This window comes from Scyliorhinus canicula, chromosome 10, assembly GCF_902713615.1.
Source record: "Scyliorhinus canicula chromosome 10, sScyCan1.1, whole genome shotgun sequence".
NCBI lineage: Eukaryota > Metazoa > Chordata > Chondrichthyes > Carcharhiniformes > Scyliorhinidae > Scyliorhinus > Scyliorhinus canicula.
The window spans coordinates 144052269-144078420 of NC_052155.1; the positions used below are offsets into that span (position 1 = coordinate 144052269).

General features: G+C 45.6%; 1 protein-coding gene across 4 annotated transcripts in view; it reads left to right on the forward strand.

Moving 5' to 3' along the window:
- The window catches only part of LOC119972695 (calcium/calmodulin-dependent 3',5'-cyclic nucleotide phosphodiesterase 1A-like), a 782449-nt gene that overhangs the window by 317795 nt on the left and 438502 nt on the right, over nucleotides 1-26152 (forward strand). For 3 of the 4 annotated variants that reach the window (XM_038809816.1, XM_038809818.1, XM_038809817.1), the window contains one exon: nucleotides 24092-24205. In XM_038809816.1, coding sequence (XP_038665744.1) covers nucleotides 24092-24205 — 114 coding nt within the window. Of the gene's footprint in view, nucleotides 1-25; nucleotides 248-24091; nucleotides 24206-26152 lie in introns of all 4 variants that reach the window. The other variant, XM_038809819.1, reaches the window with a different exon arrangement.

Genomic DNA, 26152 nt, shown 5'->3' on the forward strand with positions numbered 1-26152 from the left:
ACTGATGCCCTGTCTGTCTGTTTAGGTGGATGCAAAATATCCAAGATATTTTTCAAAGAAGATCGGGGAATATCCCTTGGCCAACGTTCTCCCCGAATCAGTGTCACCAAAACAAATTAACTGGACTTGCATCTCTTTGAGAAGTCTAGCTGTGCAAAACAACAGTGTCTACAAAACAACAGTGTCTACACTTCAAAGGCGGATCATTGGCTGAGAAGTACATTGAGATGTGGTTTGCAGATTCAAGGTGCTATAAAAAAATGAAAGTTCTTTATTTATCTCCAGTTTAACTGTGTACAAAATGTGACACTAAGCCACATAAGGTGACATTAAGGGCAGGTGACCAAATACTTGGTCGAAGCGGCAGGTTTTAAGGAACATTTTAAAGTAGACAAGAGAGGCTGGTTCCGAGAGGGAATCCCAAAGTTTAGAATTGAAGGACTGGCCACCAATGATGGAACAATGAAAATGGGGGATGCTTGAAGGGGCCAGAAATGGAGGAGAACAATTATTTCCAGGAGTGGAGGAATTTGTAGATGAGAGTAGTCAATTCCATTGAGGGATTTATAAACAAGGATAAGAATTTTAAAAGTGAGATGTTGCAGATTGGGAAACAAATGTTGGTCAGTGAACACAGTCAGATAGATTCATACTGCCGAAGGGTGGAACTTTACACTGGCAGGGGTAATAAATGTCAAGAGCAAACCTGCCTCCACCTGGTCGGCTCACCCCATAGGCATTTAACAGTTGCTGGCTGTTAAGTGGCTCAAGGTAAGACAACCTCCACCCCCGCATTAGGGGAGGATGTCCTGCCCTGAGATGGTGGCTCTCTGATCCAAAGAGTGCACCAGGAGCAATGCTGCATCCAGCCATCAAGCAAAGTTGAGGAGCAGAGGGGTTGCTGGTGGGTGGGTGGTGTATTGCCAGGGCCAGACTAGCATACTCGGGCGATGGATTGGTGGTTGCATGGACATGGGGAAATGGAGGGCTGGGGAAAATCTTGAGGGGAAAATCCAATGGGCCCCCTTGCGACAAATAGTCCAAGCAGTAAAAACTTGATTGATTGTGGCAGGGGTGTGGAGAGGTCTTTACTAGGCCTTTGGGCAGGCTGGCCATCCAATGCATTGCTACTGCATGCAAAATTGTGTTGAGGTGTGTGGGTAGGCACTGGGAACAGTACCCATGGCATTGCACCCAATCTTATGCTGCCCACCTGCTTATGAACTGAGCCCCTGGGAGAGTGAAGTTCTAGTCACATTAGCAGAGAGATAAATGATTCAGCTTACCCTAAAATGGCTGTTTCTTAGAACAACCAAGATTAACCCCACTGTTCTACTCTTCCCAACTTCCCTTTTCTTCCTGTGTCTTTGAATGTCTATCCTATTTTCTTCAAGCAGTGCAATGGATCTACCTGAACCAATCCTTGTGACAAAACTGTTTTATTTTTCAGTAACTCTGCATGAAGAAATTTCTCCAACTCTCTCCATTTATTCTCTTGGTGGCATCCCATAACTAACGCTCCAGCCAGGAGAAATAGGTTGCAGTCAGCATGGGACCACCTTTGGTTGTTCCTCTTCTGTGTCTTGCAATTGCAACCTTTCAAATTCCTTATCTTTATACCCTTTTCAGGGATAAAACTGGGACTCACATTAACAGGACTGAATTGTCTTGTCAAAGTTTCCTTCACACTGAGTCGAATGGCATGTTGAATTCTTTGACTAAACCATGGCCTAACATGTCCATGTTTTGATATACTTAAACCTTCCAAGGCCTTCTATAGCCATATCACAAATGTTCTGTCCTTGTTCGATTATACCATTACAGATCTTCCCTATGCTGTTTCCCAAGGTCAATTTCACAACTCCCTTGAAATATCCCCTTCTTCCAACATATCTACATTCAGGGCCTCGTTGTTCATATTTGGTTGTATTATTTTTTTTTCTACTAAGAGCTATAGGCCATCCCCCTATTTTAATTTTACTAATTCCTTATTGGACTAAGTCCCATGTTCCCACTATTGAACCATTGGATGATTCACTAAGGTAAACTTTAGCTTTCACTAGTTTTGCTTTCCAGTGAAGTGAATCATTAAGCTTAAAGCAATAATCATAATTCACACACTCAGATATATTTACATATAAAATAATCTGTATATATTAACCGTGGCAGTTCTAGTTTATTGATTTGGTGGTTCGGTCAAGCAGTAAAGCATCTCTGAGAATGTGACATTGCAATTAGGACTATCAAAGCCAGTGACACAAAGACCACTGAGGCCTTTCTTGACCAGACATTGTGACCTGCATTATAAGTTATTTCCCACCATTCCTGTTCTGCAAATTTCTTTCGTTCTTTTTCAAATCAACCTCAATTTATCACATTTTAACCAGATGTTTCTGGGGGCTACTTCTTTCAAAAATGGACCTTAAAAAAGGAGGGAAGCAGAAAGCAGGAAACTACAGGCAAGTTAGCTGAAACACCTGCATTAGGGAAAATGCTAGAAGCTTTTGTTAAAGATATTCAAGGCAATCGGGCAGAGTAAGCATGTTTTGTGCAAAGGAAATCATGTTTCCCAATTTACTGGCATTCTTTGAAGGAGTAACATAGAACATAGAACAGTACAGCACAGAACAGGCCCTTCGGCCCTCGATGTTGTGCCGAGCAATGATCACCCAAATCAAACCCACGTATCCGCCCTATACCCGTAACCCAACAACCCCCCCCTTAACCTTACTTTTTAGGACACTACGGGCAATTTAGCATGGCCAATCCACCTAACCCGCACATCTTTGGACTGTGGGAGGAAACCGGAGCACCCGGAGGAAACCCACGCACACACGGGGAGGATGTGCAGACTCCGCACAGACAGTGACCCAACCGGGAACTGAACCTGGGACCCTGGAGCTGTGAAGCATTTATGCTAACCACCATGCTACCGTGCTGCCCAAACGTGTGCTGTGGATAAAGAGATGGTTGCATTGTACTGAGGTTTCCAGAGGGCATCTGATAATGTTATTGTAGAAAATAAATACTATTTTATATATAAATACACTATATATATATATGTGAATTAGACAATTGCTTTAATCTTAATGGTTAAAATGTATATGTGGTAACATATTGGTGTAGATAGTAGATTGGCTAGCCAACAGGAAACAGAGTAAGCATAAAAGGGGGCAGCACGGTAGCATGGTGGTTAGCATAAATGCTTCACAGCTCCAGGGTCCCAGGTTCGATTCCCGGCTGGGTCACTGTCTGTGTGGAGTCTGCACGTCCTCCCCGTGTGTGCGTGGGTTTCCTCCGGGTGCTCCGGTTTCCTCCCACAGTCCAAAGATGTGCGGGTTAGGTGGATTGGCCATGATAAATTGCCCGTAGTGTAAGGTTAATGGGGGGATTGTTGGGTTACGGGTATAGGGTGGATACGTGGGTTTGAGTAGGGTGATCATTGCACTGCACAACATCGAGGGCCGAAGGGCCTGTTCTGTGCTGTACTGTTCTATGTTCTATGTTCTAAAAGCGTCACGTTCTTGGTTAGCAAGATGTAATGGGTTTCGTGCCACCGGGATCAGTAGTGGGGCCTCAACTTTTAACAATTTATATAAATGTGTTGGATGAAGGAACCAAGGTATGATTGCTAAATTTGCTCATGACAGAAAGATAAATAGCAAAGTAGGTTGTGAAGATGACAAAGGCATATAGATCATTTAAGTGAGTGGGTAAAGATCTGGCAAATAGAGTATAATATAGGAAAATATGAAATTGTCCATTCTGGCAAGAAGAATAAAATAGAAGCATTGTATTTAAATGGGGAGGAATTGCTGCGCTCTGACATGCAGAGATCCGGGTGTACTAGATGGATCACAAAAGGCTACAGCAAGGCAATACAGCTACAGCAAGTAACTAGCAAGGGGAATTGATACAAAGTGCAATGAATGTAAGAAATTGTTACATGTATTGTGTTATACAAACATAGAAAATAGGAGCATGAGGAGGCCATTTGGCCCTTTGAGCCTGCTCCACCATTCATTATGGTCATGGCTGATCATCCAATTCAGTAGCCTAATCCCACCCCCACCCCCCACAATATCCTTCGATTCCCTTCACCCTAAGTGCTATATTTAACTGTTTTTTGAAAACATACAATGTTTTGACCTAAATTACTTCCTGTGGTAATGAATTCCACAAGCCGACCACTCTGCAGATATCTATTGCAATAATATTTTTTATAAATCTTAGTTAAACATGCAGGCAGTGTGTCTGCAAAAGATGCAGTTAAGATATCATAGAAGTGATTACCTATTTTGGGCTAATGGACTTTTGTTTATAGGAAAAAGATTCCTTAAGGTTTAGATAATCAAAGGGTCATGTTTAGATTTGGTAGATGATTATAACACATTTAGTTGGATGGAGATGATGTCATTAATGGGAGGAGCCAGGTCTGTAGCAGGCAGTTAGCTTTTTGTCTTCCAAAGACAGAAGGACTTGCAGGTTGTGCCTGGTTTGGACACCCAACTGATGTCGTGGTTTGAGTGCCAAGGAGATGTAATGGCTTGGAGACAGGTGAGGTGTAATGGTTTAGACAATCATGTGGTTTAATAGTTTAAATCAGTGTTCTTCAAAGTCGGGGGCGCGACCCGTGGGTGGGTCGCGGGCGGTTGTCGGGAGGGTCGCGGAGCCGTTGTCCGTGGCACTTCCGATCGCGCAAATCACCGTGCAGCAGCCGGCTTTTCAGAACGCCGGCTGCAAGCGGCCGCGAACATGTTAAAAAAAATTGGCCGCATTGCGCATGCGCGCACGATGATTGGCGCGCATGCGCATTCTGCGAACATGTAAAAAAATTTGGGCGCATTACACATGTGCGCCCGATGATCGGCGCCGATACACGGGCACGCATGCGCAGTGCGGCCGCTATTTTTAAAAACGGTTGCAGCTTTTTGTTTTACAAGTTCTGTGGTGGTTTTTATTCATTTATTTTATTCATTTAATTTTTTTTTCATTTGTTTTATTCATTTCATTTTTTGTACAAGTTCGGGGGGGGGGTTTATTCATTTTTAAAATTTATTTTATTTTTGTTACAAGTTCGGGGGGGTTTTATTCATTTCTCCCACTTATTTTACTCATTTAAAACATTTTTTTTTACAAGTTCGGGGTGGGAGGGGGTTTATTTGATAAAATTTTACAGGACAAAAAAATCAGAACTTTGGACATATGGAGACTCCATACTTTCTGACACCAGAAGGCTTCACCTTCATCCAACAGTATACGATGGGCCAAAGGGACACAAAACCATTTCCTCCATTTATGTCAGCTGTGAACAAGGTAAGAGAAAATGGTGGTTCGCGCAGGTCGGCCAGCGTGGGTCGCGAAGGTCAGTTGGGTTGGGTCCCGAAGGTTGGCCGGTTGGTAAAAATAGGTCCCCAGAAAAAAAGTTTGAAGAACACTGGTTTAAATGTTAAGGAGATGTAATGGTTTGGACACCCTGAAAGTGCACTAGGCAGATAGGTACCAAGAAGGTCTTGGTTATACCAAGTGGGGCCTCACGGTATACCAAATACCAAGTGGGGCCTCACGGTAGCATGGTGGTTAGCATCAATGCTTCACAGCTCCAGGGTCCCAGGTTCGATTCCCGGCTGGGTCACTGTCTGTGTGGAGTCTGCACGTCCTCCCTGTGTGTGCGTGGGTTTCCTCCGGGTGCTCCGGTTTCCTCCCACAGTCCAAAGATGTGCGGGTTAGGTGGATTGGCCATGCTAAATTGCCCGTAGTGTAAGGTTAATGGGGGGATTGTTGGGTTACGGGTATACGGGTTACGTGGGTTTAAGTAGGGTGATCATTGCTCGGCACAACATCGAGGGCCGAAGGGCCTGTTCTGTGCTGTACTGTTCTATGTTCTAAGGTGTCAGGGTTCAAAAGTCTTAACAGCACAATAGTTTAGATGCTCAGGAAATATAATAGCTTAGCTTGCTGGCTGTGGCAGGACTATGTCAAACCGAAGAGGCCCCCTACAATATAAATAATATTTAATTATTGTCACACAAACTACACTTTATAATATTTTCACACTTGTTGCCTACCTCAGCCATGTTTCAGTTCCATCAAAATTCTCACCGGTTTCTTTAAAGAATGAGCGTGATGGTGTAAGGGATGGAAGAAATTAATATATAAATATATTATATATATATATATTATATATATATATATATATATATATATTATATATATATATATTATATACATATATATATATTATAATATACACATATTTAATTATATGTATTGGGTGCAGTAATGTTTTTCAAAGCTTGGGTTAGAGCGTGGATATATATATATCTGCTGCAGTAATTGTTTGTTAAAAATCCTGGATTAAAAGACAGGCAGACTTTGTGGCTGCAAAGGTTGCAATTAAAATGTCATAAAAGTGTGATCATCATTTTTTTTAAGCCATGCTTATGTTTACAAGGAGAGGCCTAATGGGATTTTGTTATTGTTTCTGGGAAGTAGATTGAGGAATTGTGTTTAAACTTAAGTGGGTCATGCGGTTTGAGTGGGACGAATGTGATGGAATTACAATAATTAACGGGAGGCACCAGGGATGAAATTCTCCCCTACCCGACGGGGCAGGGGGCCCCGGCATTGCGGAGTGGCGCCAACCACTCCGGCGTCGGGCCTCCCCAAAGGTTCGGAATTCTCCGCACCTTTAGGGGCTAGGCCCGTGCCGGAGTGGCTCCCGCTCCGCCGACTGGCGCAAACGGCCTTTGGCGCTACGCCGGCCGGCGTCAGGACAGGCTGAACGGCCTTCGCCGGCTGGCGTGAGTCCGCGCATGCGCCAGAGCGCCAGCGGCCGCTGACGTCACCACCGGCGCATGCGCGGTAGGGGGAGGTCTCTTCCGCCTCTGCCATGGTGGAGGCCGTGGCGGCGACGGAAGAAAAAGAGTGCCCCCATGGCACTTGCCCATCCGCTGATCGGTGGGCCCCGATCGCGGGCCAGGTCACCGTGGGGGCACCCCCCCGGGTTCCGATTGTATTGGGGGCGGCACCGCTTTCACGATGCGCCGCCCCCTCCAAAGCAGCGTAACGTATAGACGGCCTCAGGATGGTGCCCTGAGGCCTGCCACCCAATGTTCCACCCCTGATCGGCCGAGTTCCCGACGACGTGGGTCTCTCATGGTCTCACCCGTCGGGTACTCAGCGTGGCTCCTGTGGACTCAGTCCAGCGCCGCCACAGTCGGTGGAGGGCCGATCTGCGGGCAGGGGGGTACATTATTCGGGGCTGGGGCACTGTGGGGTGGGGGGGGGGGGGTGGTCCGGGCGCACGAACCGGCCGAAGGGAGGGACTATTTTGCGGGCCGGGTCCGCGTGTGGCCGTTGCCATGTAGCACAGCGTGGCCGTTGCAGGCCGCTGGTGTGCGCATGCACGGCCACGGACACGGCAATTCTCCAGGGCGTATCGGCAGCTAGAGCCAGGTGCTCTATGCTGCCGGCATGCTAGCCTCCAGCAAAACGGGGAATCGGTGGTCGTTTGCGCCATTTTCTCTGCCGTAAAATGCCACCATTCCCACGCCGGCTTGGGGACATAGCCCCATAATCGGAGAATCCAGCCCCATATCTCTATTCTGCGTGGAATCAACCCTGGAGCGAAGTTTCCTTTCCTCAAAATTTTACAGATTTTAAAAACAGTGATTGGGTTTTCTGTTCAGTGTCCGAGCAAATGTTGGGGTCTGGTTGAGATTGTAAAAATGGGTAAAGGTTTGCGCATTTACTAAGCCTATCCGTGCATCCTGTAGGGTCTTGCTTGTTTTACAGAACTTATCGAACAAACGATTCTCAAGTTGTAACGCGATTACAAACTCCAATTCCTCCATTTCCTTCCGTGGAATGCCAGCTTCTCTCCACGTATCACCTTGTTTACTCTCTTAGAATGAAGATGTTCAAGAGTATCAATAATTGAACCATAACTATTTTTTTTTTTAAATAATTTTTATTGGAATTTTTTACAGAAAATATAAAAAAATATATAACAACAAACAATAATATGCAACAATCTACCCCATAACAACCGTAACACCCCCCAAACCGTATCAACACATGTATCCCATCCTCCCCACCCCCCCAACCCCAACAAGAGAACTTAGCCATAAATTAAAATTAAATAAATCAAATTTAAATAAAATAAATAAACATAGTCATTGTCCATCGTCCCTCCCCCCCGGGTTGCTGCTGCTACTGTTCCAGTACCCTATCGTTGAGCCAGAAAGTCGAGGAAAGGTTGCCACCGCCTGAAGAATCCTTATACCGATCCTCTTAGGGCGAATTTGACCTTCTCTAGTCTAATAAAACCCGCCATGTCATTGATCCAGGTCTCCACACTCGGGGGCCTCGCATCCTTCCATTGTAGCAAAATCCTTCGCCGGGCTACTAGGGACGCAAAGGCCAGCATACTGGCCTCTTTCGCCTCCTGCACTCCCGGCTCCACCCCAACCCCAAAACTCGCGAGTCCCCATCCTGGCTTGACCCTGGATCCCACCACCCTTGACACCGTCCTCGCCACCCCCTTCCAGAACTCCTCCAGTGTCGGGCATGCCCAGAACATATGGGCATGGTTCGCTGGACTCCCCGAGCACCTGACACACCTGTCTTCACCCCCAAAGAATCTACTCATCCTCGTCCCAGTCATGTGGGCCCTGTGCAGCACCTTGAATTGAATGAGGCTAAGCCGCGCACACGAGGAGGAAGAATTAACCCTCTCCAGGGCATCAGCCCATGTCCCGTCTTCGATCTGTTCCCCCAGTTCCCCCTCCCACTTAGTTTTCAGCTCCTCTACTGATGCCTCTTCCACCTCCTGCATAACCTTGTAGATATCGGATATCTTCCCCTCTCCGACCCAGACCCCTGAAAGCACCGAACCATAACTATTAGCCATGGTTTGATGTGTTATCTGTGTTGGTCTAACATCGACTGCAACTGGATGCAGTAAAACGAGAAACTGGCTTCCGACACAGGGGATGGTCCAACACTGTTTTATTGAACCTGTTGATTGCTGTACATAATCTGCTGTGGGTTGACACTCTATTAACCTAACTGATAACCTCCTACTGGCTTGACCAGACTAGCTCTCTATCACATGGTGATGATGTTCATTGGCCTGTGCACTGCGACTATCTCCGTAGCCGTGTCCTGTGAGAGAGCGAGAGCCTTAATGCCCTGTGGGCTTTGTAGTGGTGGTGTCCTGTCTGGTGATTGGTTGTTCTGTGTTGGGTGTTCATTGGTTATCCTGTGTGTCAATCACTGCCTGTCTGCATCTCATGATATACATGAGTGGATATTATGACATTTCCCCTTTTGAAAATAAATTTAGGAACGTGGCTGTATATGCATGCATAACTATGTACAAGTGGGGAATGAATGAACATATGTACATGGGAAGGTGTCTATCGTGCAGATACAGAGCAAACTGAACAAACTTTACAAGATTTTAAGTCTATAGATTCAGTCTTTGTGATGGGCGAGGAATTCTTATCGATCACCGCAGAGGTGGAGGGGGGGGGGGGGGGGGGGGGGGGGAACGCCGGCACCTGGACAGGTGGGATGGCTGCCATCTCGGTGGCCTTGTGGACAGGTGGGGTCGCTGCCAGATCAGTGGCCTTGTTGTGCAAGACGTCCAGTGGAGGCATAATGACATGCGGAGAAGTGTGGTCGGGTGACGGGCAGCGAACTTTACGCAGCGCCCTCCGGTTGCGTTGTAAAATGGAACCATCAGCCATTTGGATAACGAATGACGTGGAAGCTGCCTGTCTGATGGCAACAGTTGGGGCTAAGCAACCTCCCTCAGGCAGCTGAATGCAAACAACATCGTCTGGAGCCAGCGCAGGCAGATCCGTGGCATGAGCATCATACGTGATCTTTTGCTGGTCTCTGGATTGCTGCATCTTCTGCAGCACCGTGAGGTGGTCAAGGTCTGGAACATGGATCACTGGAACAGTCGTCCTCAGGTTGCAGTTCATGAGTAACTGTGCTGGAGACAAACCAGTCAACAGAGGGATTGCCCTGTATGCCAATAGCGCCAGGTTGAAATCCGAGGCTGAGTCTGCAGCCTTGCACAGCAACCGCTTGACAATATGGACCCCTTTCTCATCCCGTTTGAATGCGGATAATGGGGACTGGATGTGATGTGACTAAAGTGGTAGGATCGTGCAAAGTCGGACCACTCTTGGCTGTAGAAACATGGACCGTTGTCACTCATTACCGTGAGTGGTATCCCATGCCTGGCAAATGTCTCTTTGCAGGTTTTGATGATGGACTTGGACGTGAGGTTCCGGGTAGCTGGAAAAGTAGTCGACCAGGAGCATGTAATGCCTCCCATTGGCGCGAAAGAGGTCTATCCCCACCTTGGATCACGGAGAGGTCACAATCTCGTGCTGTTGCAACGTTTCCTTGGGCTGAGCCGGTTGAAACTTCTGGCATATTGTGCAGTTGAGGACTGTGTTGGTAATGTCCTGGCTGATGCCAGAACAGTAAACTGCCTGCCGAGCTCTGTGTCAACATTTTGCGACCCCCAGGTGACCCTCATGGATCTGTCTGAGCACCATGCTTTGCATGCTTTGGGGAATGACGATTCTATCTAGTTTCAGAAGGCTCTCCTGAACAACCATCAGCTCGTCCTTAACGTTGAAGAACTGGGGGCACTGCCCCTTTTGCCAGCCACGTGCTGCAGTATGGGATCTTTGGCAGTTTCTTCGCGTATTTGTATAACTCGTTCATCAGTGGCTGGGAGGTTGCTGGCACACAGCTGCACCTGTGCCTCAATGTAGCGAATGAAGTAGCTCTGGTCACACGGCGTGGTGACGGATCGGGATAGGGCATCCGCAACGATCAGCTCCTGTAGACGAGTTCGAAGTCCTATCGGCAGAAACGAAGAAGAATTCGCTGCAGCCGAGGTGTCATTTAAATCCTTCAGGATTATGTGGACTAAAGGCCTGTGGTCTGTTTCCACCGTGAACTTTGGCAGGCCGTATACGTAGTCATGAAACTTGACTTTCCTGTCAGAAGACCCAAGAGCTCCTTTTCGATCTGGGAATACCGTTGTTCGGTTGGAGTCATGCCACTGGAGCCCAGGACGAGGAGTCGTCTCGCTGGAGGAGCACCGCCCCAATGCCGTCCTGGCTTGCGTCTGTGGATATCTTGGTATCCTTGGTTGGGTCAAAGAATGCCAGTATTGGGGCTGTGGTGAGCTTCGCCTTCAGCTCAAGCCACTCCGCTTGATGTGCGGGAAGCCACTGGAACACTGTTGACTTTTTTACGAGATGCCGGAGGGCTGTGGTGTGGGATGCCATGTTGGGAATGAATTTCCCGAGAAAATTTACCATCCCGAGAAAGCGGAGGACCGCCTTCTTGTCCTCCGGGGTCTTCATGGCATTGATCACCAGCACCTTGTCAGCGTCAGGTTGCACACCCTGCTGTGAAATGTGGTCACCCAGAAACATGATAGCGGACCTACCAAATGAGCATTTGGCCCTGTTGAGCTGGAGGCAGTTTCCATGCATCCTCTGGAACTTGTTTGAGGTGAGTGCTGTGATCCTCGGGCGTCGTGGACCAGATGATCACATCGTCCACATAGACTGGCACCCCCTCGATGCCCTCCATCATTTGCTCCATTATGCGATGAAATACTTCGGAAGCTGATATGATACCAAAAGGCATGTGGTTGTAGCAATACCTGCCGAACGGAATGTTAAACATGCACAGCTTCCGACTGGATTCATCCAGCTGTATCTGCCAGAACCCACGGGAGGCATCCAGCTTGGTAAAGAATTTGACATGAGTCATCTCACAGGTTAACTCTTCACACTTTGGGATCGGGTAGTGCTCACACATGATGTTGCGATTCAGGTCTTTGGGATCAATGCAAATGCAGAGTTCACCAGAGGGCTTCATGACGCAGACCATGGAGCTGACCCAGTCTGTTGGTTCTGTGACCTTTGAGATGATACCCTGGTCTTGGAGCTCTCATAGCTGCGTTTTCAGACGATCCTTGAGAGGGGCCGGCACCCATCGCGGTGCATGGATGACTGGGATGGCATTTCAGTTTGAACAATATCTTGGAACGACATGGGAGCATGCCCATTCCATCAAACACGTTGTGGTATTGTGTGAGAATGTTGTCTATCTCAGCCTGGAGATTTACATTGGGCGAGGCAGTCGCCACTGTCGAGGACATGGCATGGATGTGCTGGACCAGATTTAGGAGTTGGCATGCGCGAGCACCGAGCAGGGATGCCTTGTCAGGCCGGACGATCTCGAATCGTAACGTCACTTTGACTGCCTTGTGAGATACACCTAACTGACACGATCCACTGGCAGCTATGGCATTGCCATTGTAGGCAATTAGCTGGCAGGCTGGTGGAAGAATGCTAGGTTGGTCTCGGATGCTGTCGAGGTCCGACTGTGATATGAGGTTTGCAGATGTGCCAGTGTCCAATTTAAATTGGATGCGAGACTGGTTAACCGTGACGACAGCACACCACTCGTCGTCAGGATCCACAGTGAGGATTGAAAGACAGTTTTCAGGCACGGTGGAGGCCAGTTCGTGCGTGGTGATTATGCCCACCCAGTATGGAGACTCGAGGCAGTCAGCATCAGGGTCCGGTGGGCTGTCGGGATCCGAATCTTGCATGCCTTGTCGTATACAGCAGACATGTCTGCGCTGCAGCTGGGATCGCTGGCTGTTGGTCGGTGGAGCAGACCTGCTCCACTTACATGCCCAGGCTTTCCACACTGTAGACATCGCCTCCCTTTGGCTGGACATTGCTGCTTTAAATGGGGGGAGCCACAATTTGGACATGTCATGACGCTGACGTCAGCGCGTTCCGCGCGTCATCCTGCATGTGCAGTGCGGTCGGCCGAAGTTCACACATGCGCATCGGGGTCTTCAGCCTCGTCGTCCACCAGGTCGTGGCGTGCATGCGTAGGCACTCGGGAAAAGCTCGCGAAACGGCCACTCTCCTCGATACTCAGGCCTTGCATTTTTGCGATCACCTGCACCCTTTCTGCCTCGTGGGAGACTAGTTGTGCATTTTCTGCCGCCCTGTTGCGGGAGTAACGATTCCTGGCATACTCATGGACAACGCACGTTTCGATGGTGACGGAGAGGGGCAACTGTTTGATTTTGAGGAGCTGCTCCCGCAGGGAGTCGGACTGGACCCCGAAAACGATCTGATCCCGGATCATGGAATCAGCCGTCGAGTCATAATTACATGACTGCGCTAGGATGTGAAGATGGGTCAAGAAGGACTGAAAAGGTTCATACTTACCCTGAAGCCTCTGTTGGAAGGTGTACCATTCAAAGCTCTCATTCACCTCAATGACGCAGTGGTTGTCGAATTTCAGCAGAACCGTCTTGAACTTCGTCTTGTCTTCGCCATCGGCAAACGTGAGCGAGTTATAGATGTGGATGGCATGGCCCCCCACAGTCGACAGGAACAGCGCGATCTTTCAGGCATCCGATGCTGCCTTGAGGTCAGAGGCCTCGGTAAACAGGAGGAACTTCTGCTTGAAGACTTTATAGTTGGCGCCAAGGTTGCCGGAGTTGCGGAGGAGGTTGGATCTTTTCCATGCCGCTTGATGGCTGCGTGCTGGTCGTTGCAGATTCACTTGAGGTAGGTTCGTTAGAGTTAATAGCTCTCTGGTACCATGATGTGTTCTCTGCGTTGGTCTAACATCGACTGCAACTGGATGCAGTAAAACAAGAAACAGGCTTCCGACACAGGAGATGGTCCAACACTGTTTTATTGAACCTGTTGATTGCTGTACATAATCTGCTGTGGGTTGACACTCTATTAACCTAACTGATAACCTCCTACTAGCTTGACCAGACTAGCTCTCTATCACATGGTGATGATGTTCATTGGCCTGTGCACAGTGACTATCTCCCTGGCCGTGTCCTGTGAGAGAAGGAGAGCCTTAATGCCCTGTGGGCTTTATAGTGGTGGTGTCATGTCTGGTGATTGGTTGTTCTGTGTCGTGTGTGTTCATTGGTTGTCCTGTGTGTCAATCACTGCCTATCTGCATCTCATGATATACATGAGTGGATATTATGACATGGTTGAAATAGCATTGCGTGTGCCTCCCTCCTAGTGCCAGAGAGATGTTTTGGTACAGCAGAAGCAGGGCTCAAAGATTATTTGAGCACTTCCTAACATTAATACATGCATATTAAACCTTCTGTGGTGTCATGGATGAGATGCCCAGGTAATGTTACAATCTAAGTTCTAAGACTGTAATTTTTAGATCCCCAAAAGTTGCAATGCATGCACTTATGAGGCTGTGGCTCATGACCCCCATGATGGGTCACGCAATGAGATTTTGGGGCCGTCAGCTCCGAGGCAGCAATGGCTGCCATCGAGCTGTGATTGCTTTCTGGCAGTTGCGAGGCCCCTCATTTACTTTTTGGTGGTGAGCACAGCCCAATTTTGACATGATGATAATTCCTTCTCAAATATTACCTACAGACATATGGTGCGGGATTCTCCGTCCAGCGACGTCGGATTCACGAAATTCGATTGGGCGGAGAATCGAGAGTGAGCTGAAAATCATGGCATGCAATGTAAATGCCGTTGGCACATCATTAACGGGCACAACCCGGTATTTTCTAGGGCCCCCGTTATGCTCTGCCTCGGCCGGGAGGAATTACCAATGGCGAGTATCTCTTGCGACTGAACATTTGGCCAAAAAAATAGAAAGGCAAGTTGTTATCTAAATGGAAAGCAGATACAAAATGTATCTGGTCAGAGGGACTTCGGTGTCTTTGTTCATGAATCGCTGAAATTTGGTTTGCCGGTACAGCATGTAGTTAAAAAGGCAAATGGACTGGAGTATAAAACGAGAGATGTGTTGTTGTAATTGTATAGGGTATTGGTTAGACAACATCTGGAGTATTGTGTTCTGTTTTAGTCTCCTTATTTGAGGAAGGATGGCATTGAAGGCAGTTCAGAGGAGGTTCACAAGATTGATTTCGAGGATGAAAGAGTTGACATATGAGATGAGATTAAACTGTGTGGGCTTATACTCGCTGGAGTTTAGAAAGAGGAAAGGGGATCTGATCGAGGTATATAAAATACTAAAAGGGATTCATAAAGTAAATCTAGACCAAATATTCCCCATTGTCGGGAAATCTAGAACGGGAGGCCACAGATATAGGTTGGAAAGCAGTAGATTTAAAACTGAGATGAGGAGGAACTGCTTCTCACAGAGGTGGTGAATTTGTGGAACTCACTGCCCCATAGTGCGGTGGAATCGGAGTTATTAAATGGTTTAAAGAGAGAAATAGCTTTATTTCTGATAAAAAAAATGAGGTAAAGGGATGTGGGGAACACGTGCGAAGGTAGATTTGAGACCAGGAAGAGATCTACCATGACCTGATTGAATGGTGGAGCAGGCTCGAAGAGCTGAATTGCCTACTTCTGCTCCTAATTCCTCTGTTCCTGTGGTTTCAAAAATTGAGGATCAGGTGTCATAAGAACATAAGAACATAAGAACTAGGAGCAGGAGTAGGCCATCTGGCCCCTCGAGCCTGCTCCGCCATTCAATGAGATCATGGCTGATCTTTTGTGGACTCAGCTCCACTTTCCGGCCCGAACACCATAACCCTTAATCCCTTTATTCTTCAAAAAACTATCTATCTTTACCTTAAAAACATGTAATGAAGGAGCCTCAACTGCTTCACTGGGCAAGGAATTCCATAGATTCACAACCCTTTGGGTGAAGAAGTTCCTCCTAAACTCAGTTCTAAATCTACTTCCACTTATTTTGAGGCTATGCCCCCTAGTTCTGCTGTCACCCGCCAGTGGAAACAACCTGCCCGCATCTATCCTATCTATTCCCTTCATAATTTTAAATGTTTCTATAAGATCCCCCCCTCATCCTTCTAAATTCCAACGAGTACAGTCCCAGTCTACTCAACCTCTCCTCATAATCCAACCCCTTCAGCTCTGGGATTAACCTAGTGAATCTCCTCTGCACACCCTCCAGCGCCAGTACGTCCTTTCTCAAGTAAGGAGACCAAAACTGAACACAATACTCCAGGTGTGGCCGCACTAACACCTTATACAATTGCAACATAACCTCCCTAGTCTTAAACTCCATCCCTCCAGCAATGAAGGACAAAATTCCATTTGCCTTCTTAATCACCTGTTGCACTTGTAAACCAACCTTCTGTGACTCATGCACTAGCACACCCAAGTCTCTCTGAACAGCGGCATGCTTTAATATTTTATCGTTTAAATAATAATCCCGTTTGCTGTTATTCCTACCAAAATGGATAACCTCACATTTGTCAACATTGTATTCCATCTGCCAGACCCGAGCCCATTCACTTAACCTATCCAAATCCCTCTGCAGACTTCCAGTATCCTCTGCACTTTTCGCTTTACCACTCATCTTAGTGTCATCTGCAAACTTGGACACATTGCCCTTGGTCCCCAACTCCAAATCATCAATGTAAATTGTGAACAATTGTGGGCCCAACACGGATCCCTGAGGGACACCACTAGCTACTGATTGCCAACCAGAGAAACACCCATTTATCCCAACTCTTTGCTTTCTATTAATTAACCAATCCTCTATCCATGCTACTACTTTACCCTTAATGCCATGCATCTTTATCTTATGCAGCAACCTTTTGTGTGGCACCTTGTCAAAGGCTTTCTGGAAATCCAGATATACCACATCCATCGGCTCCCCGTTATCTACTGCACTGGTAATGTCCTCAAAAAATTCCACTAAATTAGTTAGGCACGACCTGCCTTTTACGAACCCATGCTGCGTCTGCCCAATGGGACAATTTCTATCCAGATGCCTTGCAATTTCTTCCTTGATGATAGATTCCAGCATCTTCCCTATTACCGAAGTTAAACTCACTGGCCTATAATTTCCTGCTTTCTGCCTACCTCCTTTTTTAAACAGTGGCGTCACGTTTGCTAATTTCCAATCCACCGGGACCACCCCAGAGTCTAGTGAATTTCGGTAAATTATCACTAGTGCATCTGCAATTTCCCTAGCCATCTCTTTTAGCACTCTGGGATGCATTCCATCAGGGCCAGGAGACTTGTCTACCTTTAGCCCCATTAGCTTGCCCATCACTCCCTCCTTAGTGATAACAATCGTCTCAAGGTCCTCACCTGTCATAGCCTCATTTCTATCAGTCACTGGCATGTTATTTGTGTCTTCCACTGTGAAGACCGACCCAAAAAACCTGTTCAGTTCCTCAGCCATTATGATGCCATTAGACATGACTTAGGATGTGTAGGTTGGAGAAGTAGGCTGCAAGGGTTGGGCACACTGGATATGTGGAGCTTGTTCAAGGAACAGCTATTGCGTGTTCTTGATCAGTACGTACCAGTCAGGCAGGGAGGAAGGGGTCGAGCGAGGGAACCGTGGTTTACCAAAGAAGTGGAATCTCTTGTTAAGAGGAAAAAGGAGGCCTATGTGAAGATGAAGCGTGAAGTTTCAGTTGGGGCGCTTGATAGTTACAGGGAAGCGAGGAAGGATCTAAAGAGAGAGCTAAGACGAGCAAGGAGGGAACATGAGAAGTCTTTGGCAGGTAGGATCAAGGAAAACCCAAAAGCTTTCTATAGGTATGTCAGGAATAAAAGAATGACTAGGGTAAGAGTAGGGCCAGTCAAGGACAGTGGTGGGAAGTTGTGTGTAGAGGCTGAGGAGATAAGCGAGATACTAAATGAATACTTTTCGTCAGTATTCACTCAGGAAAAAGATAATGTTGTGGAGGAGAATGCTGAGACCCAGGCTATTAGAATAGATGGCATTGAGGTGTGTAGGGAAGAAGTGTTGGCAATTCTGGACAAGGTGAAAATAGATAAGTCCCCGGGGCCTGATGGGATTTATCCTAGGATTCTCTGGGAAGCCAGGGAAGAGATTGCAGAGCCTTTGGCTTTGATTTTTATGTCATCATTGGCTACAGGATTAGTGCCTGAGGACTGGAGGATAGCAAATGTGGTCCCTTTGTTCAAGAAGGGGAGTAGAGATAACCCCGGTAACTATAGGCCGGTGAGCCTCACGTCTGTTGTGGGTAAAGTCTTGGAGAGGATTATAAGAGATACGATTTATAATCATCTAGATAGTAATAATATGATTAGGGATAGTCAGCATGGTTTTGTGAAGAGTAGGTCATGCCACACAAACCTTATCGAGTTCTTTGAGAAGGTGACTGAACAGGTAGACGAGGGTAGAGCAGTTGATGTGGTGTATATGGATTTCAGTAAATCGTTTGATAAGGTTCCCCACGGTCGGCTATTGTAGAAAATACGGAGGCTGGGGATTGAGGGTGATTTAGAGATGTGGATCACAAATTGGCTAGTTGAAAGAAGACAGAGAGTGGTGGTTGATGGGAAATGTTCAGAATGGAGTTCAGTTACGAGTGGCGTACCACAAGGATCTGTTCTGGGGCCGTTGCTGTTTGTCATTTTTATAAATGACCTAGAGGAGGGCGCAGAAGGATGGGTGAGTAAATTTGCAGACGACACTAAAGTCGGTGGAGTTGTAGACAGTGCGGAAGGATGTTGCAGGTTACAGAGGGACATAGATAAGCTGCAGAGCTGGGCTGAGAGGTGGCAAATGGAGTTTAATGTGGAGAAGTGTGAGGTGATTCACTTTGGAAAGAATAACAGGAATGCGGAATATTTGGCTAATGGTAAAATTCTTGGTAGTGTGGATGAGCAGAGGGATCTCGGTGTCCATGTACATAGATCCCTGAAAGTTGCCACCCAGGTTGAGAGGGTTGTGAAGAAGGCCTATGGTGTGTTGGCCTTTATTGGTAGAGGGATTGAGTTCCGGAGCCATGAGGTCATGTTGCAGTTGTACAAAACTCTTGTACGGCCGCATTTGGAGTATTGCGTACAGTTCTGGTCGCCTCATTATAGGAAGGACGTGGAAGCTTTGGAGCGGGTGCAGAGGAGATTTACCAGGATGTTGCCTGGTATGGAGGGAGAATTTTATGAGGAAAGGCTGATGGACGTGAGGTTGTTTTCGTTAGAGAGAAGAAGGTTAAGAGGTGACTTAATAGAGGCATACAAAATGATCAGAGGGTTAGATAGGGTGGACAGTGAGAACCTTCTCCCGTGGATGGAGGTGGCTAGCACGAGGGGACAGTGCCTTAAATTGAGGGGTAATAGATATAGGACAGAGGTCAGAGGTGGGTTTTTTACGCAAAGAGTGGTGAGGCCGTGGAATGCCCTACCTGCAACAGTAGTGAACTCGCCAACATTGAGAGCATTTAAAAGTTTATTGGATAAGCATATGGATGATAATGGGATAGTGTAGGTTAGATGGCCTTTAGTTTTTGGACTTCCCATGTCGGTGCAACATTGAGGGCCGAAGGGCCTGTACTGCGCTGTATCGTTCTATGTTCTATGTATTGTCAAGATTATCCAGAGGATTGGGATGAAGGAATCCCATTCGTACTGTTTGCAATTAGGGATGTACTTAATGAGTCCACCAAATTTAGTCCTTCTGAACAAATTGTTGGTCATAAGGTAAGTGGACCACTTAAATTGATTAAGGAAAAATTGGTGGGTGAGAAATCGGAAATTACACTATTGTATTACGTGTCAAATTTTAGGGAATGATTAAATAGAGCAGGTGAATTGGCTGGACAACTTTTGAAAGTTGCACAAAATGTGATGAAACGGGCAGCGGACAAGAAATCCAAAGTTCGTAGTTTTGCCAGTGGGGATAAAGTTTTAGTGTTGTTACCAGTGGTAGGTGAACCTTTAAAAGCTAGGTTTTGTGGACCGTATCAGATCAAAAGGAAATTAAGTGAGGTGAATTATGTGGTAAAAGCACCAGATAGAAGGAAAACTCACCGAGTGTGTCATGTGAATATGCTTAAAAGGTACTTTGAAAGGGAAGGAGAGAAAAATGAAGTTTTAATGATTCTAACTCAAAGTGACTAACCAAATCCAGATGACTGTGAATTTGACATACCTCACATGAGGAAAATGAGGATGTTCTTAAAAATTGGGATGAATTGTTAAGTTACCTTCCAGAGGAAAAACAAACTGACCTGAAAGTGTTCTTAATATTACATGGGCAAGTTTGGAGAGATAAATTGGAAAGTACTAAAATGGCTATACATGACGTAGATGTGGGAAATGTTGTTCCTATCAAACAGCATCCATATAGACTTAATCCTTTAAAATTGGCACAGGTTAACAGAGAGATTGAGAGTATGCTGAAAAATGGCATAATTGAAATGGGTTGCAGCCAAATGGAGCTCACCCATAGTGATGGTACCTAAACCAAAGGATACCCAACGGTTGTGTGTGGACTATAAAAGGTGAATGCAGTGACAAGAACGGACTCTTACCCTATCCCACGTTTGAAGGATTGCATTGAGAAAGTGGGACAATCTGCTTTTATTTCCAACTTCCAGACATGGAAAGAATATTTAAAACATCGTATGGAGTTCTTCTATCGACTTCAGGAGGTGGGTTTTGTGATGAACCTAGCCGAAAGTGAATTTTGAGAAGCCTGAATCACTTTCCTTGAGGAGTTTCCGATACCCTCAAGACAAAGGGAAATAATGTGATTTCTTAACATGAGTGGATTTGATCGAATCTTTGTGCAAAGGTTTTGTGGCGTGATTACTCCACTGATGGACTTGCTAAAGATACATCAAAAATTTCAATGGCAGCAGACTTTCAACAGGCATGTGACTGCCTGAAAGCTGTGATAACCGATGCTCCTGTATTGGAGAATTGCAAGGGACTCTGATCAGATTGAACTGACGTATCTAACTTGAAAGAGAATTGCCGAGGCATAGAGGAATGGATAGATCGTGCATTGACTTTCTTGTTCGAAGAGACTGTCAATCGAGAAGGATTTTGGTTGGAGGAAGAAGAACGGGAAAGATGGACTTTATTATTATGCCTGTTTGCGTGTGTTTTTTTTTGTGAAGCAAAAAGGTATATTTACTGTGTACATTTCTTAGTGGATGGTGCAAAAGTGAAAAATGAAACCATCTTGAAGTTGATGGTTTATTTTTTTTCTTGGGGGAAGGTGTCATGTGAGAGTACCTTTAAGAAATGGATGTTTAAGCAATGTACCTTTAAGAAATGGAGCAGCTCATATTACTGAAGTGATGTCAGTGTGTGGGTGGAGCTGGGTTTTTAGCTCAGCCATTTTGCAGTGTTTTGATTTCAGTTTTGAGGAAAAGAGCTTGGGTATGTCTGTGTTTGCAGTGAGCTGGATCTGCTGTGATCTCTACCAGGAAAGACTATCTCTGAATCATTTGCGTGATTTAAACGCATAATAGTCATGTCTTTAACCTGATGTGTTTCTGTTTAAAGGTGTTAAGTCTTTTGGAGGTTTGAAGGAACGTTTTGACGGATTATTTAGTGTTGTATTATTTTCAGGGTTATTTTTGAAGTAAGGGGTGTTAAGGGATCCAATGTTTATTTTGAAAGGTTAAGTTGAATTCATGGAATAAACATTGTTTTGTGTTTAAAAACCCACGTGTCCATAATTGTAGTACCACACCTGGAGACCAAGCCGTGTGCTTCAAAAGCAACAATACATTAAAGGGAGAGGTTGGTTGAACTCCATGATACACGTTGGGGTTCTGAAAACGCCACTCCCATAACAGTATCCTAAGGTAACGAAAATTCGCCCCCACCAACCGAAGTGGCAGCCTCCCCAAACTCCTGCCCTGTCCCCAGGCATTAATTGGCAATATCTCACTTTTCACAGCTCTTAGCTCTTAGATGAAGTACAGTACTATGACATAATTCACTTTGTTTTGCAATATATCATAGAAGATCCAAGCTCTTCCTCCAATCTCTCACTTTTTATTCCCTGCCACTAGTTCTGTCCCAATCAGGTCACATTCTTTCCTTTCTCTCTCTCTGTGTCTCTCTCTCTCTCGATGATTACATTCATATGAATCAACGGCTTCTTACAAAGTCCACACCTTAATAAATAAATATCCCTGTTGACTTATCATAATGAATTGCTGACTAATCTAGTTATTCCTATGTCTTGGATGGCACCCCTTTGCACCTGGACACCTTGGCCCTGCTAACCTTGCACCTTGGCACTGTCAGCCTGGCACTGCCAGAGTGCCTGGGTGGCAGTGTCAGTCTGGCAGGGGCACTGCAAGGGTGCCCGACTGGCTATGCCAAAGTGCCCAGGTGCCATGTCAGGGGTCGGACCCGGGGGGGGGGGGGAGTGGTGAGGCTGGTGCTTGCCCATAAGAGGTTGAGTGAGGTGGGGGCTCGAGGACCCCAGAAGAGGGAGGGTGAAGTGGGAGGGTTCCTTAAACCACGTTGGGGAGGGGGATTGAAAGATCGGGGCTGTGAGGAATGACTTAAAGAGTGGCTTCGACAGGGAATTCCTCACTGAGGTAAAAAAAACCCAGCCAAGTTGAGTAGCCAGGTTTTTCTCAATGCTGCAAGCACCACAATAAGCCTGCTAAATGTGGCATTCACTGGACTTTAGATCAGATCATCTCCCCTTCTTCTAAAGTGAAATATTTATAGGTCCAACATGTTCAAGCTGTCCTCATAAAGCAACCTCTTTATCCCTGAAAATCTTTTCTTAACTGCCTCAAATGCAAAAATGTCCCTTCTTGCGTAAGGTGATCAAAACTGCACAAAGTGCTTCAGGTGTGGTGTCGTCAATGCCATGTATATTTGGAGCAAGACTTCCCTACTTTTATACTCCATTACATGGGTCATGATGATTTAGATTCCCAAGAAGTGAGACGATTTGAATATTTTATGTATAATTGTTGAGCTGTGTGACAGTTTAGAAATGGTTTCCCAAATGTCCTGCAGCTACTTCATTAATATTGGAACATTTAAAGGAATGGCCATTACTGTCTTCCAACCATCAACATCCTTGTGGGTTACCAGTGACCAGAATTTTTTTCTTTTAAATTTAGAATACCCAATAATTAAAAAAAAATTTTTTTTACAATTAAGGGGCAATTTAGTCCGGCCGATCCACATAACCTGCACACCTTTGTGTTGTGGGGGTGAAACCCACGCAGACATGGGGAGAATGTGCAAACTCCACATGGACAGTGACCCATTGACCCAGACCCGGGTCCTCAGCGCCGCAGTCTCAGTGCTTTCCACTGTGCCACATGCTGCTCTGACCAGAACATTAACTGTATCAGTAACATAAATATTGCAGCTACAAGAGTAGGTCAGAGGTTTGGAATAATTGCTAGGGAATGTAATGGTTAAGATTTCGGTGGTGAAATTCTTTACAAACCAGGAAGGTATAATGATTTAGTTGCCTTGGTGGAGGAATGATTTAGATGCAAAAATGTGGAATGTTTTAGAAGCATGGCAATGCACAATAATTTTTTACATGTGCAAAGTAGATGATCTACTGGTCAAAAATTAGCTCCAAAAATGAACCAGCAGCAGAGGTTAGTTTCATAATAGCATTTCAGTCTCATTTGCATATTCTGAGGCTCTATATTTAATGTCACAGGACCATATTTGACTCTTATGTGGCTACTGAACCTATCTTTATCTGTTATGCTAAGAACCAGATTTTCTCTACTGAGGCGGGTAACTTGAGTCGAGAAATTGTCAAGCTATTTTGGCCTGCCTTGCTAAAACGTACCCTTCATCATGCAAGGATAGAATTATGCTTGCTGACTCCAGATACAGAGCACAAGCAGCTATAGAGTGGGCGAGTGCTGGAGGAAGCCGCTTGGGGAAGACTCCCTTTGTTGTCCGGACCCAGATTCAAATTGTTTCATTTTCCTGGTTATAGACTGTATTTAGCTATTCAGAGTGACAGCATTTGTTATATATTGAGTATCATGGCTGTGTGATAGGCTCAATACCTCTACCCATGAGTGTAACTTTAAGCTTCACTCGTGATGCTAATTCATCAAATTGAATTGTTGGCCAAGCACCATGTTTTAAGGATAGGCCCGCTTCAAGGCAAAGAGAAATGAGCATTTAAAGTTATAGATAGAAGTAATATAATCTATTCATTATAAATGGAATTTGTCTTTTCCTTCTCCGCTTTCTGGATGTTAGATAATATAACAGCTTTTATTTTGTTCTAGATTGCGAACTTTGGTCAAACAGCTGGAGCGAGGTGAAGCTTCAGTCAAAGAACTGAAGAAGAATTTAGAGCATGCAGCTACAGTGCTTGAGACAGTTTACAATGAAGAGACGAGGTATGTATACAAACCATATTAAGGGGCTTTTACATTTCTTTATGTTTGACTTCAGTCATACTTGGGAGATCCCAGGGTAGAAAGTCATCTTTGGATAGTGGTGTAGAACAGGGAGCATTGAATTGGCCAGCCGTGATATGCAGCATCTGATATTTAATTCTATTGATAGACAACATTAGAATTGAATATCAAGTATTCTGTATAGAGGGTGGCCAATCTGATAATGCCCATTTTGTCGCACCAATTAAGATTAATTATCCTTCCTCTTCCCCCCCCCCCCCCCCCCCCCCCCCCATACCCAAATATCCATGTGTACCACGATGGCCAACTCTATACAGCTGCAACTACTAGTGATTGCCCCATCCCCCTCATTGGGGGAGCTCATATTCCCCAAGAGTCTTGGGATAACCAATTGTCCCCAGTCAATAGGATTTGGGCAGATTATAATAATATTTGAATGAATTTTTAAAATATTTAAAAAATAGTTTGCACCCACCCACCCACCCTCAAGAACAAAGAACAATACAGCATAGGAACAGGCCCTTCAAGCCTGCGCCGACCATGGTACCTGGTTAAACTAAAACCGTCTGTACTTACGGAGTCCATATCCTTCCATTCCCACCCTATTCATATATTCATATATTTGTCCAGATGCCCTTAAATGCCACTATCGTACCTGCTCCTACTACCTCCCCAGGCAGAGCGTTCCATGTTTACCAGCCTCTGTGTAAAAAGACTTGCCTGGCACATCTAAACTTTTCCCCACACACTTTAAATCTATGTCCCCTAGTACTTGACTACCCTACCCTAGGAAAGCGCATCTGACTATCCATTCTGTCCATGCCACTCATAATCTTGTAAACTTCTATCAGGTCGCCTCTCAGCCTCTGTTGTTTCAGTGAAAACTGACTGAGTTTATCTAACCTCTTCTCATAGCTAATGCCCTCCATACCAGGCAACAACCTAGGAAACAGCGTCGGTACCCTCTCGAAAGCATCCACATCCTTCTGGTTGTGTGGTGACGAGAATTGTACACAATATTCACATGAGGTCTAACTAAGGTCCTAAAGCTGCAACATAAGACATAGGAGCAGAATAAGGCTATTTGGCCCATCGAGTCTGCTCCGTCATTCAACCATGGCTGATATTTTTTTCATCCCCATTCTCCTGCCTTCTCCCCATAACCCCTGATCCCCTTATTAATCAAGAAACTATCTATCTATGTCTTAAAGACACTCAGTGATTTTGCTTCCACAGCCTTCTGCAGCAAAAAGTTCCACAGATTCACCAACCTCTGGCTGAAGAAATTCCTCCTCATCTCTGTATGACTTGCCAATTTTTATATCCAATACCTGCCCGATGAAGGCCAGCATGCCATGTGCCTCCTTGACCATTTCACCCACATGTGTTGTCACTTTCAGTGATCGGTGGACGTGCACACCCAGATCTCTCTGCTTGTCAATATTTACAAGAGTTCTACCATTTATTGTGTAATTCCTACATGCATTGGACCTTCCAAAGTGCATTACCTCACACTTGTCCGGATTAAACTCCATCTGCCATTTCTCCACCCAAGACTCCAATCAGTTTAAATCCTCTGACAATCCTCTTCACTATCCGCAACTCCACTCACCCATTATCCGGTATTTATAAATAAATGAACTCACAAGCCTTGTTAAAACTAAAATGCATCCAAGTGCCCCAAAGTACCCTTAAAGAAGTAATTTCACTCTTACTAGAAATTGTGTAAATTCAGTCCTTTATTTGTAAACAATTTGGAGGTGGCGCACAATTTGACCTCAGAACTGGTAATCTCAGCAGCTGTCTAACCTGAAAGTATTTGGAACAATCACAAGTGCTTAAAAAAATAGAAATTGTTACTTCTTTTTACTAGGACATACTTACAATATTATAGCATCCATTCGATTTTCTGTACATTTAAATTTG